At 30.9% G+C, this 17,327-nt stretch overlaps 1 protein-coding gene across 1 annotated transcript; it reads left to right on the top strand.

The window, feature by feature from the left end:
- Window positions 1-3,539: 3,539 nt before the first annotated feature.
- Window positions 3,540-9,546, top strand: LOC111678677 (kinesin-like protein KIF23). The gene is made up of 6 exons (XM_023440093.2): window positions 3,540-3,737; window positions 3,808-4,578; window positions 4,645-5,188; window positions 5,247-5,568; window positions 5,641-6,197; window positions 8,696-9,546. Exons 1-6 carry the CDS (start codon window positions 3,727-3,729, stop codon window positions 9,179-9,181), a joined length of 2,691 nt encoding a protein of 896 aa, XP_023295861.2. The 5' UTR covers window positions 3,540-3,726; the 3' UTR covers window positions 9,182-9,546.
- Window positions 9,547-17,327: the final 7,781 nt, after the last annotated feature.

Here is a 17,327-nt window from a genome sequence, read left to right as displayed (position 1 = left end):
GGGAAATAAAAGTGATCATAGATTTCCTTTATTTTTGCTCTAACGCCTATAGTTTAGCCAGAAAATGTACTTTTATGTTTTCAATCAAAACCACGCTTTTTGGTGGGAAATAGAAGTGATCACAGATTTTCTTTATTTTTGCTCTAGCGCTTCTAGTGTAGCCAGAAAATGGACTTTTATGTTTTCCCTCAAAAACCAAGCTTTTTGTTGGGAAATAAAAGTGATCACAGATTTCCTTTCCCTCAAAAACCAAGCTTTTTGTTGGGAAATAAAAGTGATCACAGATTTCCTTTATTTTTGCTCTAGCGCCTATAGTTTAGCTAGAAAATGGACTTTTATGTTTTCACTCAAAACCACCCTTTTTGTTGGGAAATAAAAGTGATCACAGATTTCCTTTATTTTTGCTCTAGCGCCTCTAGTTTAGTTAGAAAATGGACTTTTATGTTTTCACTCAAAACCACGCTTTTTGTTGAGAAATAAAAGTGATCACAGATTTCCTTTATTTTTGCTCTAGCGCCTAAAGTTTAGCCAGAAAATGGACTTTTATGTTTTCACTCAAAAACCCGCTTTTTGGTGGGAAATAAAAGTGATCTTAGATTTCCTTTATTTTTGCTCTAACGCCTATAGTTTAGCCAGAAAATGTACTTTTATGTTTTCAATCAAAATCACGCTTTTTGGTGGGAAATAGAAGTGATCACAGATTTTCTTTATTTTTGCTCTAGCGCTTCTAGTTTAGCCAGAAAATGGACTTTTATGTTTTCCCTCAAAAACCAAGCTTTTTGTTGGGAAATAAAAGTGATCACAGATTTCCTTTCACTCAAAACCCCGCTTTTTGTTGAGAAATAAAAGTGATCACAGATTTCCTTTATTTTTGCTCTAGCGCCTCTAGTTTAGCCAGAAAATGGACTTTTATGTTTTCACTCAAAAACCCGCTTTTTGGTGGGAAATAAAAGTGATCACAGTTTTCCTTTAATTTTGCTCTAGCGCTTCTAATTTAGCCAGAAAATGGACTTTTATGTTTTCTCTCAAAAACCAAGCTTTTTGTTGGGAAATAAAAGTGAACACAGATTTCCTTTATTTTTGCTCTAGCGCCTATAGTTTAGCCAGAAAATGGACTTTTATGTTTTCACTCAAAAACCCGCTTTTTGGTGGGAAATAAAAGTGATCACAGATTTCCTTTATTTTTGCTCTAGCGCCTATAGTTTAGCCAGAAAATGGACTTTTATGTTTTCACTCAAAAACCCGCTTTTTGTTGAGAAATAAAAGTGATCACAGATTTCCTTTATTTTTGCTCTAGCGCCTATAGTTTAGCCAGAAAATGGACTTTTATGTTTTCACTCAAAAACCCGCTTTTTGGTGGAAAATAAAAGTGATCACAGATTTCCTTTATTTTTGCTCTAGCGCCTATAGTTTAGCCAGAAAATGGACTTTTATGTTTTCACTCAAAAACCCGCTTTTTGGTGGAAAATAAAAGTGATCACAGTTTGCCTTTATTTTTGCTCTAGCGCTTCTAGTTTAGCCAGAAAATGGACTTTTATATTTTCTCTCAAAAACCAAGCTTTTTGGTGGGAAATAAAAGTGATCACAGATTTCCTTTGTTTTTGCTCTAGCGCCTCTAGTGGGAAATAAAAGTGATCACAGATTTCTTTTGTTTTTGCTCTAGCGCCTCTTTTAGCCAGAAAAATGGACTTTTATGTTTTCACTCAAAACCACGCTTTTTGGTGGGCAATAAAAGTGATCACAGATTTCCTTTATTTTTGCTCTAGCGCCTATAGTTTAGCCAGAAAATGGACTTTTATGTTTTCACTCGAAAACCGGCTTTTTGGTGAGAAATAAAAGTGATCACTGATTTCCTTTATTTTTGCTCTAGCGCCTATAGTTTAGCCAGAAAATGGACTTCAATGTTTTCACTCAAAACCACGCTTTTTAGCGGGAAATAAAAATGATCACATATTTCCTTTATTTTTGCTCTAGCGCCTCTAGTTTAGCCAGAAAATAGACTTTTATGTTTTCACTCAAAACCCCGCTTTTTGGTGGGAAATAAAAGTGATCACAGGTTTCATTTCTTTTTGTTCTAGCCTACAGTTTAGCCAGAAAATGGGCTTTTATGTTTTAACTTAAACACCCGCTTATTGTTGAGAAATAAAAGTGATCACAGATTTCTTTTATTTTTGCTCTAGCGCCTCTAGTGGGAAAAAAGAGTGATCACAGATTTCTTTTATTTTGAGAAAATTGACTTTTTTTCACTCGAAAACCCGCTTTTTGGTGGGAAATAAAAGTGATCACAGATTTCCTTTGTTTTTGCTCTAGCGCCCCTAGTTTAGCCAGAAAATGAACTTTTATATTTTCACTCAAAAACCGGCTTTTTGGTGGGAAATAAAAGTGATCACAAATTTCCTTTATTTTTGCTCTAGGCTATAGTTTAGCCACAAAATGGACTTTTATGTTTTCACTCAAAAACCGGCTTTTTGGTGGGAAATAAAAGTGATCACAGATTTCCAACAAAAATATAAACGCACAAACATTTCAAAACCAAAAATATTGATTTGTTGTCCATATGTTTAAAGGGAATTATATATAATGGGATATACACGTGCAGGGAAGGGCTCGGACTACATTGAATGTCCATGTACCACCGAATTTTAGGAAAATTTAGAATCAATTAAGCTTTAATATTGGTTGTGTACTTTATACAAACGGTGCCACCCTAATGTACATATGTATGTATTTATTTCTTTTTTGCTAATTTATTAAATTTATTTTAAATATTTATTTATTAATTTTTTCACTTTACTTTACATTTGTGCAGATTTATACAAGAACAAAATAACAAACAACAACAACATACAAAAACTTTGCGTCACCAAAATGGCTTCTCAAAGAAAAAAACTTTAGCGAGCCTCCTTGCTTATATATGAACGTATGTACGCAAATATAATTAATAATTGTTTTTCATATTGTGGACTAAATGAAGTATTTGAGAAACTACTACTTTCTAATTAATGAGAAAAATAGCTAATTATTCATTAGCCTGTGCATATTGATTCTTATACATATCAAAATGTTAATTTATTACAAGAAACGAACAAACTTTACTTACCTTGCTTGTTTGTTTTGTAAGTGCAACTGCATCCAAATTTATTTACTTAACACACTCTCTGTGGCTTTTTTCTTTTGAAAGTCCAACACTAAATTATTATTTATATATACACATTCACACATCATAATTATTTATCAGATTTAATTAAAAATTTTATTTTATAAAAGCTTAGAAAAAAAATTCACTTCAGTCGTCAAAAATAAGCGCGAAAAAAACTAACTGAAAAAAATATTTTGACATAGATAAGTAAGTAAATTACCAGTAATGTCGACTATGTTATATATAAAAGAATAATACAAGCGCTTAAAAGCGCTAAAATTCATATTTACCGATAAAACCGTGTCTTGTTTATATATAAAAGCTGTTTGCTATGTATTGGCTGTCACACATACAACACTGTTTTCTTTGTTCTGTATTAAAGCTGATATATATGAAAACTCAACTTCATCGCCATTTTACCGCGTCTCTTATTTCTTAAACATGTTTGTTTAAAAATAACTGAAGAAAAATACAAGAATTTTTGCATAAAAATTAAATAAAAACTATAAAATTTAACAAATTATTAACATTTAAAGTGAAAATAACAATAATAAGTGATAAAAGATTAAGAAAAACAAATAGAAGTCATGAAATCCACGTAAGTATTAAAGAAAAGGTCCTCAGCAAAGATAAGAAAAAATTTTCTAAGGAATTTTTTCTATTTTTAGAGCCAGGACTCCCATGAGGGTTATGCGTACACCGCACCAACAAAGAGAAGCACGCTTGCGTACGCAACTATCACAGGAAAATAATCCTAATAATGAAAATTGCCCACTAAAACAAAAAGATCCCGTACATGTATTCTGCCGTGTACGACCATTGCCTTCCGATGGTGATTTGTCATGTGTAAAGGTAAAAAATTCCACTACTATTGTTCTAACTTCACCGGAGCAGGCTTTAGGCAGTAAACAGGGTACTTGCAAAGAAACTCAATATATATTTAAACATGTTTTCGAATCGAATGCCACACAGCAAGATGTTTTCGCAGGAGTGGCACAACCCTTGGTGGAGAATTTAATAAGAGGCCGTAATAGTTTATTATTTACTTACGGTGTCACTGGCAGTGGTAAAACTTATACCATGACGGGCGATGTTAGACATCGTGGCATAATGCCCAGATGTTTGGATGTTTTATTTCGTACCATATCGGATTATCAGACTAAAAAATATATATTCAAACCGGATCGTTTAAATGGATTTGAAATACTGTCGGAAGCAGATGCTCTTTTAGAGCGGCAACAAGAAATGAATCAACGTTTTGCGGGTAGAGGTGCATTGAGACGTAAAGATTCTGATCCGGAAATAGCATCACAGGCCTCATGTGAAATGGCTCCTTTACAGGGCATCGAGGAGGATAATATGTATGCCGTATTCATAACCTATGTAGAAGTATACAATAATAGTGTATATGATTTACTGGAAGAGGGAGGCATTCAGAAGTAAGTGGAAGATTTGTGTATGAAAAATGTACACAGGATTTCTAAGTTTGTTTTTATATTTTCTAGAACTTTGCAAAGCAAAATTATTCGCGAAGATGCCAATCACAATATGTTTGTTCATGGTGTTACCGAAATAGAAATCAAATCTGTAGAGGAGGCCATAGAAGCCTTTCAAACAGGACAAAAACGTAAACGTATGGGCCATACAGTGCTAAATGCTGAATCTAGTCGTAGCCATTCCGTCTTTAATATACGTCTGGTACAAGCTCCCACAGATTGCCAAGGAGAAAATGTTGTACAAGATAAACGTACCATAACAGTGAGTCAATTGTCTCTGGTAGATTTGGCTGGCAGTGAAAGATCATCACGTACCAAAAACACTGGCATGCGTTTGAGGGAAGCGGGCAATATCAATAACTCACTAATGACACTACGTACTTGTTTGGAATACTTAAGGGAAAATCAACAAGTAACAAATGCTGCCTCGAAAAAAGTACCCTATCGTGATTCAAAAATAACACATTTATTTAAGAACTATTTCGATGGTGAGGGTCAGGTGTCTATGATAGTGTGTATTAACCCGCGGGCGGAGGATTATGATGAAAATACGGTAGGATTTAGTTGTGTATTGAGATTATTTTGATTTCATTTGTTTATGTTTTCTTTAGCAAGTTATGAAATTTGCCGAAATGACCCAAGAAGTGCAGATAGCACGCGCTGCTCCTATAAAAACAGATTTAGGTTTAACACCAGGACGTCGCAAGGCCAATAAACTATTCAAAATGGCTGTAAACAATCTCAATGATTTGGGTTATAGTGAAGCTAAAACATTAGATGTAGATGTGGGTTTGGTCTATACCTTAGGACCTAATTTCCCAGAATATAAACTAGATGGTCCAGAGGCAGAAAACACCATTGCAGATTTAATGCAATATCTAATGCAACGTATAGAAAAAAGAAAATTACTAAGCAGTGACTTGGAGACAAGATGTAAGTTTATTTTGCTTTTAATAGAAATTATAGAATTTATTAAATTTTCTCTTTTTTCCCCCTTCCTCCCAGTTGACAATTTCCGCTCACATTTAATGCAAATGGAAAAAGAAAATCTCTCCTTACGCACTGAATTAGCTTCTCTAAAAGCGGTTTACAAACAAGAACGTGATCGTTCTTATGCCTTGGAAAATAAAATTCGTGTTCATGAAAGTTCCATAGATGTTCTCAACAATAAATTGGGTAATCGTGAAAGACAAATAGATGAATTAACACGCAAACTGAGAGATCATCAAAATATGCTCAGTCGTAAGGAACAGGAAAAAGAAAATCAAAAGAAGAAATTTGATTCTAAACTGGCAGTAGAAGTGGAAAAACGTGATCGTTTACATGATTTAAAACATGCTAAATTACAAAATAAAATACGTAGCAAAGATGAAAAATTAAAATTATTATCGAATATAATACAATCCGATGATATGGCCATTAGAATACCCAGATCGAGAAGTTCCGAAAATCTATCGGTGGATAAGGAAATACCAATACAGGCAACTGAATCAATAAGAACTGCACCAACTGCTACCGCTACACCAAGAACAGAATTATATGGTGCAGCTAGAGTACCAAGGGTAAGTTTATGTGACATATACATATTTTTGGTGGGAAATTTTGTACACACAAACAATTTTTACCTGTTTTTTGGTGGGAAATAGTAGAAGTAAGGGAAAATACGTAAAACAAAGGCGACAGATAACAATTAAACTTATTTCTTTTGGTTTTTGTTTAATGATGAAAAAAGAAAATAGAAATGTTTGTTTTTTTAAACAAAGGACGATTATTTTAGACGGGATATCTCTTATTTTAAAGACAATTTATGATATTTTTCCAGTTTTAAACGAAAGTTTAAGATATTTTCTAGTTTTAATAAAATTTTACGATATTTTCCAGATTTAAAGTTAATTTACGATATTTTATAGTTTTAAAGAACTGCTTCTAAAGAAAATTACCGATATTTTCTGTTTTTAAATTTTACGAATTTTTTTGTTTTTTTTTTTTAATTTACGAAATTTTTGTTTTTAAAGAAAATTTGCCATACCTTATCGCCAATCATCGTTTCACGTGAAATGAAATCATCTTTAAAGGGAATTTAGGATTTTTGTATTGTTTCATAGAAATTTTACGATATTTTCTTGTTTCAAAAGAAATTTACGATATTTTCAGATTTTAACGACATTTTCTGGTTTTAAAAGAAAATTTGCAATACATTTCTAAACATATTGCTATTCTAAAAAACATTAACAATATTTTGTGATTTTAAAAGAAATTTACGATATTTTCAGTTTTAAAAGAAATTTACGATATTTTTTATCTTTTATAGACATTTACGATAAATTTTGGTTTTAAAAGAAATTTACGATATTTTTGGTTTCTAACGAAAATTTACGATATTTTTTAGTTTTAAAAAGATATTTACGATATTTTGAAATTTTTACAAAAAAAATACGATATTTTTTAGTTTGTGGGGGTACCACCTGTTTATTAAGGGTTAAGGACATTTTAAAAAGGAAATTTATTATGTTTTAAAGGTTATTTTCGATATTTTTGTTGTCTAAAGCACATTTACGATATTTTGTGATTTTAATTAAAATTTACGATATTTTCAGTTTTAAAAAAAATTTACGTTATTTGTTATCTTTTAAGGAAATTTACAATATATTTAGTTTTTAAAGAAATTTTTAGGAAATATTTTTAGTTTTAAAGGAAATTTACGATATTTTTGGCTTCTAAAGATAATAATTTGCAGTTTTAAAAGATATTTACGATATTTTGTAAATTTAAAATAGTAGTTTCTGGGGGTGCCACCTGGCTTTTAAGGGTTAAGGGCATTTTTAAAAGGAAATTTATTATATTTGTATTCTTTCAAAGGAAATTTACGATATTTTCTTGTTTTAAAAGAAATTTACGATATTTTCAGTTTTTAATGAATTTTTACGATATTTTCAGGTTTTAAATGAAAATTTGCAATATATTTGTTGTATCGTAAAAACATTTGCGATATTTTGTGGTTTAAAATGAAATTTACGATATTTTCAGTTTTAAAAGAAATTTACGATATTTTTTATCTCTTAAGGAAATAAGTTTTTAAAGAAATTTTTAGGAAATATTTTTAGTTTTAAAGGAAATTTAAGATATTTTTGGCTTCTAAAGAAAATTTACGATATTTTCTAATTTTAAAGCAAAAATGAGCTTTCTTTTTCTGCAGGTACTATCAAGCTATTAAGAGTTAAATACATTCACGGAGAATTTAGTTTTAAAGGAAATTTACGATATTTTATATTATAAAATAAATTTACGATATTTTCTAGTTTTAAAGTTGAGCAACACAATGAGCTGTCTTGTACTCCTTCTAGGGCTACCAAAAGGCTATTAAAAGGTTTCACGAAATATTTAGTTTTTAAAAAAATTTTAAAGATTTTTTGGTTTTAAAAAAAAGTTTACGATATGTTTGGCTTCTAAAGAAAATTAACAATATTTTTTGAGTTTTTAAATAAATTTACGATATTTTCTAGTTTTTAAGTAAACAAACGAAATGAGCTATCTTCTACTCCTTCTATGGGTACCACTAGGCTATTAAGGGTTAAGGACTTTCACAAAATATTTAGTTTTGAAAAAAAGTTTTAAGATATTTTTTGGTTTTAACAGAAATTTACGATATTTTTTTAAGTTTTAAAGGATATTTACAATAGTTTGTAACTTTAAAATAAATTTACGATATTTTCTAGTTTTAAAGCAGCGAAACGCAATGAGCTGTTTTCTACTCTTTCAGTTTTACGTTTGCTCACACATGTATAAAAAACAAAGAAAACCAGTCAGAGAACAAATTTTTTTCCTCTCTGCCTTTTGCTGTTCTAAAGCAGCGAAACGCAGTGAGCTCTCAAATGCGCTCTATTGTACTGTTTAATTTACGAGAACCAATGTTTACACATATATAAAAAACAAACACAACCAGTCAGAGAACAAATTTTTTACTCTTTGCCTTACACTGTTTTAATATAAATTTTCACATTTTCAGCTCTCCAGGTAAATAAGTAACAATATAACAATTTCAATTTTATTTCCTTTACAGGGTATGGCCGCTGCCAATAAACGTCATCGTCGTTCTCGATCGGCTGGAGAAAAATGGATAGAACATCGTGCCCCCAATCCTGTACCGCTTGGTACTATTCTACAACCCTATCTGAAAAATCGCAAATCTGTAACGAAATTACAAGAAATGAAAGATTTAACTGGACATAAAGCTAACAAATATATACTAGTATCACAAGATGCCGATACAGATGGTGATGTTGAAACTAAACTCTTCAAAGGTAATATTATACCAACATGTGGTGGAGGTGCACAAGTTGTATTCGATGATGTAGAGTGTTTAAAACAGAAATCTCCAGTACCCTCACCAAATCGTAAAAGGCCCAGTAATGGTGGTGTTTTAAGTAATATAGGTACTACCGTTTCAGCACTTTCCGCTATTACCAGTATTAATTCAGCAAATGATATAGCCTCCAGATGTAATGTAGGCATAGAGGGTCATACTGTTAAACGTACCAAAGTTTAGGTTGAAGAAAAAAAAAACCTTGATATTTTTTGACTTTATATTATTAATACGTGTCCAATTTGACTTGAAATTATCTCATTTATAATTATTATTATTATTATTAGTTTAGATTATTATTAATTGATTTCTTGCTAACTACAAAACGTATATGTATTTTTTTATTAGTATTTTTTTTTTACTTTTAATATTGTTATGGAATTATAATTCCCTTTGATAAAACATATTTTTTTATTTTTCTTTCTTTTTTTTTTACTTCTCCCCCAGTGTTCTTGAAAACTGGTTTCGTTTGCATAAAATTTTGAATTTAAAAACATATTTTAAATAATAATGAAATATTTTTTTCGTTCTTTTTAAAACGTTGCCCTCTCTTTATTTTGTTAGTTTCTTTATTTTTTTAGTTTTTTTTTTCTTTATTTTTTTGTAATTATATGGATGTAATCTTTATATTATTTATAAGATATCGCCCACAATTAACTATAAATATATATATATTTTTTTAAATTTGGTTATAAGACAAAATAAACATTAACGTATTAAAACCAAATTGATGATGATTTGTTTATAAAAAAGAGTATTAATTGAATTTTATATAGTTTCATAATACAATCGTAATTTGTTTTTTTTTTTAGTTTGGGATCAGGTTTAAATTTAGCTAATAATAAAAAAAAACAAAACTAAATTTAAATAAATATTTGATGAAATGTAAAATTGTTTTTTATTTATTCAAAAAAAATTTACAATCCCCAGCAAAAATTGTATTAGTTCCACAACTAGTTCTAGAACTCATGATTATAGCCCGAACTCGTTCTACTTTGGCTTTGAGACCAATGATTTTTGTTCGAAATTGTCACCTTCGGAACTGGTACTGAGGAAGCGTTATGGAGTCAACAATCGTTCTTTGGTACGGTTCCGGAACCAGTTCTTTAATCAATGATTTTTGTTCGAATTTGTTAACCTCGGAACTAGTTCTAGGGAAGGTTTACAGAACGTAAACATTTTAATTAAAAATAGTTCATTTTTTCAACGTTTTTTGTTCGAAATTATTAAAATTAAGTGTGTGTGTGTGTGTGTTGATCCATTGAACTAGTGTAGTATCAATGTATAACTAATGTCCAAGAATTAGTTCCTTGAAAACTCTTTAGAAGTATTTTAGAACGATAACAATGTTCCGAGGAACGGGTTCTAGTAGTAGTTGCGACATCACTACTTCCAAGGTTGTTATTTAAGAATCTGAAGTTGTTGTTGTTGTAGCAGCTGAAGTGGTTCTCTTTGCATTCGTTTAAGAACTAGTTGTTTTTAGAACAAGTTCTAAATTTTTTCCTGGGGAAAACTATACTAATTTAGATAAAAAGAAAATTTTATATGAAACTATATTTTCCAGTTTTAAAGAAAGATTACGATATTTTTCAGATATAGAAGATACTTAACGATATTGTAGTTAAAAAGTAACATTATATTTTTTATTTTTATCTTATTTCTGACCATTATTGCACCGTTGCTTAACTTTCGAGATTCTACTACGCAGATGATTGAATGTTGAGACGACAACAGCATCAAGAGATGTAACCGGTAGACCGTAGAACAAATTCATCAAATAACGCGAGAATTTGTTCTCACTTACAGAGAACATGCTGTCGAAAATCTGTTTGAACAATGAAGTAAAATTCAATGGTATCACTGGCATAAGATACCTTTCATTCATTACCATTAAACGCTGATTTCATTCATTCATTTATCCAACCCAGTCATAAGAGAACAACATACGACAGACTCACTCTAGATATATTAACGGATATGGTTCGTATACCTCTACTTTCATCCTGTATCATATGCATTTAACACCAACTCATTTCCAACGCTTAACTTATAGCGAAATATAGATTTCATCGTACGGGTTTTAAACACAGCTATTACGTGGATTCCAAAGCAACCACAACAAACTGACTATGGTTCGACCCCATAGTCCCGGTAAACTAGAAGAACTTGTAGCACCAATTTTTCATGGAATTGAAAACACACCAAGTTGTAGTCTTTTATCAAGGTAACATGCCCCGCCTAAATTAGGAACATAAAATTGTGTTGCTCTAGCAGTTCGGCAGTACATTTCACAACTACATATTTAATCTACTATTTGGGTTACCATTAGCCACCGACTGTAGCTATTTTAATATGTGTCTATCCTACTAGGATGTCAATCATCACCCTATAGATTACAAATAGACAAACATAATGTTTTAGTTTGTCTAGTGTCTACTCTTTCGCTTACTGTGCACTAAGTGTGCACTAAAGTGACGATCATCTTCACACTCGCTTACAAAGAACACATCCGTGACGAAAGACGAGTTATATATAGTTAAACAGCTGGTTAGACCTTAGTGGAAGTAGTTGTGAAGTTGTTGCTGTGGTTTACAGCTTTTGGCCGAAATGCAAATGCATGGAAAGGGTTCCCATGATACCCACCACATTTTCAACTCTTCAACCCACTATACTTCATTTAGCCCAGTGGATTTATGGAAAAACCCTACTGAAGTAATAGATCAGTCCATTATTTCACCTAGCCCCCATACATCTGAACCCCCGAATAGGGCTTGAAAACCTTGTAATCAAACTACAGGTCACAATTTTGGAGATAATTTAATGAAATTTGGCACATGATCTTTTATGGTACTGTAGACGAAGCCTATTGAAAATAGTTAACCTCGGTCCATTATTTCACCTAGACCCCATACAACTCAACTCGCCCAAGAGGGCTTTTAAGTTCATAATTATGTTTAATATGCTTATAACTCGATAAAAAGCTAAAAAAACCAAGTTCTATACAAGCATTGATGACCATCCTGAACTCTATAATTATAGGGCCTCATTTGACCGTAGCCCCTATAAAAAGCTCCCTTCAAAATTTGACTTAAATATCCACAGTTTTATTCAACAATATTTGTTATGAAAACTAAATCACATGTTAGCTTTTGTAACATGTGTATGGTATTATATGGTCAGCATTGCCGAATACGTTTGACAAATTTGTTATTCTGCATATCGATTCGACGCTCCATTGCGTAACTGAAGTCACAAACAAAATCAAAATGGTGGATAAAGGTTGTGGTGGGCGTTAACTCTTTCTCGTATATGGGACATCGGTGTCCAAAGATTTTTTTTTTAATTTTTCTCGATATTTTCAGTTTACAGCTACAATTAACGGATATTTCTATAGAAAATTTTTTAGAATTCAATGTCCAGTTGTAATTCAGGTCTTTTATTTCTTTCTTAAGGACGGTCAGGCTTGTGCTTGTTGCTGGGCTTTCGACAGAATTACTTCTCACCCCGCACTAATTTAATGCACTACTTGGTATAACTGTTCTAAGTTATGCGTTGTCTTCATTAAACGCGTGCTTTCGTTTTACCTCAGAGTGAGGTTATGTTTTTTATTGGTGGAGACCATAGAATACTCACGATATAACCTGGTGGAGACCATTTAAACTCAAATATAAACTGGTGGAGACCATTAAAACTCTGGAACTATTTTCTGGTGGAGACCATTAATACTTTTGATGAAATCAAGTCCGGATGCTCCAACTTCCTATATGAAGGTATAGGTCGGTTGGTGGGGTTTTCTCTGGACAAACGTGTGATAACCTGGCAATATGAGTGCTTGATGCACCGCCATCCTAATTAAACCCCCCCCCCCCAAAAAAAAAGAATTCAATGTCACTACATGCTAAAAAGGATAATATCCTGCGATATCCTTCAAAAACACTTTTTCCATTTTTTTATCTAAAATGATCAATATTTGTCAAAATAGAGTGTGTGATGAAGTCATATCCAAAAAAAAGTCCAGCGATTTAGTTTTGTGCGTGTAGGTGTTTAAGGTCCTTAATCCTTTTTTTTCTTAAAAAATTTTTTCTAAAAAATAAAAAACACTTTTATTTGTTTATTTTTTTTACAATTCCTGCAATTTTCTTTTATTTTATTATTTATTTGTTGTTTTTTAATATGTTGCTGTTGTTGTTCATTATTAATAACTATAATTGTTTGTTATTTTAAACATCATGTATAATTAATACGTTTTATTTAAAAAGAATTTAAAGCATAATAAATTTTAAATAAAGAGGAAATAATGTTTAAGAGCTTTAAGATTGATTTCAACTCCTTTTTTTAAAAAAAAAGAAAATTTAAAAAAAATTATACACAATTTTGAAAAAAAAGTGAAAATCATAGTTAAATATATAGTTTAAAGTATAGATTTTTATTTTGGATTTTTATTATGTATGTTTATTTTTAATTATTATTTTGTTTTAATAATATTTTTGTAATATATTAAAATATATATAGATTAGTTACTAATAAATCAGTCTATAATTAAAAATGTATTTGTTTTTTTATAATAATATATTGATTTATTATTTATGTTATAATAGTATGTATGGTAGATTTTGCGTTCTGTTTCGTTTTCTTTAATTTTATTATTAATACAACTTATTTTTATAATTAAATGTATTTTTTTTTAAGTTTTTGTGTGTTGGGCTGAGCTGCAAATTTTTTTACGGGAAGGGGTTTGATAAAGTTTATTATTTTATGTTAGACCATGGTTTTATATAGATTTAAACAGTTTTTTTCTCGTTTTTAGCTTTCTTACCACTGCAGCTTTTTTATTTCTTTTTTTTAGAAGTTGTAGAAATTTGAAGTTTTAATTTTATCTTACAATTAGTACATACTTCTTATTATGTTTGTACGCTTGTACTTTATTTAATGTTATGTTTATTGAATATATTTTTTTTTTTTAAATGAAAGCTATATTTATAAATGGTTTGTGGTCATTTGTTAATGGAAAGTTTTCTCTCTTTTCTAGAAACCGAAAACATTTAATTTATTTGTTAAAATTGTGTCCGTTTTGTTAGACCTGGTTCACACTGGGAATGTTTTGATTTTTGTGTGTGAGAGAACGAAATATCAACCATCTCTTTGTCTCACACACAAAATCAAAAAGTTTCTCAATAAAAGTTTCCCAGTGTGGACCAGCTCTTATTAAGATAAATTTTATATATTCACCCCTATTCTGCATTTCAATTACGTTTACGCATTCACTTACGCAACGATCGAAAAAAGGTATTCCAACAAAAAACGGAATCGTAAGAAAAAGAAGCAATTCCATTTCGTTTCAATGCTTAACGATTGTGTGTATTCTGCGTTTCGATCGTAGTTAGGTTTTTGTAAGTTGTTGTTTATGTGGCAGAGAGTCGAATCGAAATGTAGAATACCAAAGTTGCCAAACGGAGAAAATTTCGATTCAAATTGAAATGCAGAATAGGGGTCATTAAAATCCGTTAGAAGAGAATCGAACTTTTCTCCGCTTGCTTTTGGTACTGCATTCGAATAATGTCACTGCAGACGCTGAAATAACAATTAACTTTAAAGTAGTTACGATCGTAATGCAGAGCATATAAAAATAATCGTTAAATCATTGAAATAAAATAGAATTGCTTCTTCTTTTTCTTAAGATTCCGTATTTTGTCTTAATATCCCTTGCTAAACTGTTTGCAGAAATGTTATCGAAATGCAGTAAAGACGTGACTACGTACAAAAACATAGTTACGATCGTAATGCAAAGAATACACACAATCGTTAAGCATTGAAATAAAATGGAATTGCTTCTTCTTTTTCTTACGATTCCATATTTCGTTGGTATACCCGTTTTCAAACGTTACTTAACTGGTTGCGGAAACATAATCGAAACACAGAATATGTGTGACTACGTACAAAAACGTAGTTACGATCGTAATGCAGAGAACACACACACACAATCGTTAAGCATTGAAATAAAATGGAATTGCTTCTTCTTCTTTTTCTTAAGATTCCATCTTTTTTGTTAGAGTATCGAAATATGCTATGAAAAGTGTTATATGCTTTTCTAAAGGACCTTTAGAAAAGCATAGGTGTTATATGAAAAATATTCACTTAAGATTGAACGAAAAAAGATATGCCAATTAAAATATTCTTTAAGAGAAATGTTTTGGCATATATGTGGATATATGTCAAAATATGCTCTTAAGAGTTTAATATGCAATATTCTAAAATATGCTCTTAAGAGTGTAATATGCAAAAGTGTACGCTCAAGGGTCAAATATGAGTTTTTTTGTTAAACTCATCAGATGAGTCGTAATAGAATATGTACTCCCGTATTCTGTTACGAAACGGTGCAAGTTTTTAGTGTTCTATTAAAAGCAATACCTCTTTTCGATCGTACAGAATAGAAGTGAATAACCTATTGTGTGCTTCTTTTTAGGAAAAAAATTGTTCACTGATTACATTATTTTTCGAAGTTCAGAAACTCAGTTTCCACAGTTTCAGAGTGGAGAGTTTTTGCAATCAGTGTTAGGCAGGAATGATATTTCCGATATTGAACCCTATTTGGTTGAGGTTTTGCTATTTTTTGTTCTGGAATGATTGTGAGAACGTAATAGCAATGCAGAATAGGGGTTTAACACTCTGGGACTGACAGACTCCAAAAAATCAGAAAAAAATGATTTTTTTTATTTTGTATCTTGTCAATAAACACAGTTTAACATGCATTGTCGAAATCAAAAGAATAGTATAATAACAACCTAGAACCTTTAACTATAAACAGAAATAGTTTAAGTTGCTTTCAAAAACAGATCTTTGAAAATATAAGCTTCAAAAATGGTGTTTAGCAGACACGATCGGGCCTTGTGAGCACTCCAGTGGTGATAGTATCCCCGATCTCAGGACTTACACAATCTCTCATATTCTGCTTCAATTTGATTTCAATTGAAAAGAGGTTATTCCAATTCAGAGAACTCTAAAAACTTCGATCGTGTTCGTAAAAGAATGCGGGAACGCAACAGACAAATTTTGACTAAAAAAAAACTAATTTGACTCTTGAGCGTATACTTTTGAATATTAAACTCTTAAGAGCATATTTTGACATATATCTACAACTTTTTATGAAAAACAGACTATAAACATATGCATATCTTGATTACACTTTATATATAGGTAAAGTCTAATAAAAAAGTAAAATGAAATTCCATTCGTATAACTGAAGAGTTATTGTGTTTACACGATTGGTATAAAACAATAACAAATTAAGATGAAAACAGCAGTTTTACTTTTGTGTTTACATAAAAATACATCCCAGTTCGAATGCGACTTGCTTTTTTTTTAATCTTTTCAAGAGCCATAAGACTGTCAAATTTTCCACCCACGGTTTACTTAACAAGATACCAGCACTTGAGAGCCACCGCGCAATTATCAAATTTGTTTATATGAAGTTTAACAAACGTGCAGTTTAAGCCTGTATTCAAGTTTGTGTATAAAAATTGTAAACAATGATCAGCTGGGCTAGTGATGTCACCTTATATTCAGTACACCATGTTTCTACCCATATTTTCTCTTAATGTGTTATGGTTTCATAAAATATTGCGATCCCATCCGTTCTTTTCAACACAATCACCCATATTCTGCATTTCGATTACGTTTACGTATTCAGTTACGCAACGATCGAAAAAAGGTATTTCAACAAAAATCTGAATTGTAAGAAAAAGAAGAAGCAATCTCATTTCGCTTCAATGCTTTACGAATTGTGTATTCTGCGTTACGATCGTTCCTACGTTTTTGTAAGTTGTTGTTTATGTGGCGGAGAGTCGAATAGAAATGCAGAATACCAAAGTTGAAAAACGGAGAAAAATTCGATTCGAATTCAAATGCAAAATAGGGGCCAATATTTTGACAGATCATATTACTTGTGTGTTATTGTGAAGGCGGTTTATGCGCGCCTTAAAAAGGTCTTAATATAAATATTTAATTAACACTTTTGAGAGCATATTTTGGCATTTTTTCACAACATGGTTTTAAAAGCTTGTTTAACCCTTAAAAAGCTTATTTGAAACATTCGATCTTGATGCATATTTTTGCATATTATACTTTTAAGAGCATATTTCCACAAAACCTTTTTATGAATCTTAGCTTAAACCATTAATATCACACTTTAAACCAATTTGTTTCTTTAAAAAGCTTATTTTGCATATAACACTTTTAAGAGCATATTTTGGCATATTTTCACAAGATCTTTTTATGGGGCATATTTATAACTTTTAAAAGCATATTTTACAACAAACGATATTTCTTTCAA

Source organism: Lucilia cuprina, chromosome 5 (genome assembly GCF_022045245.1).
Source record: "Lucilia cuprina isolate Lc7/37 chromosome 5, ASM2204524v1, whole genome shotgun sequence".
Taxonomy (NCBI): Eukaryota; Metazoa; Arthropoda; class Insecta; order Diptera; family Calliphoridae; genus Lucilia; species Lucilia cuprina.
Note: the sequence above shows the minus strand (reverse complement) of the source record. Positions and strands in the feature narration are given on the sequence as shown.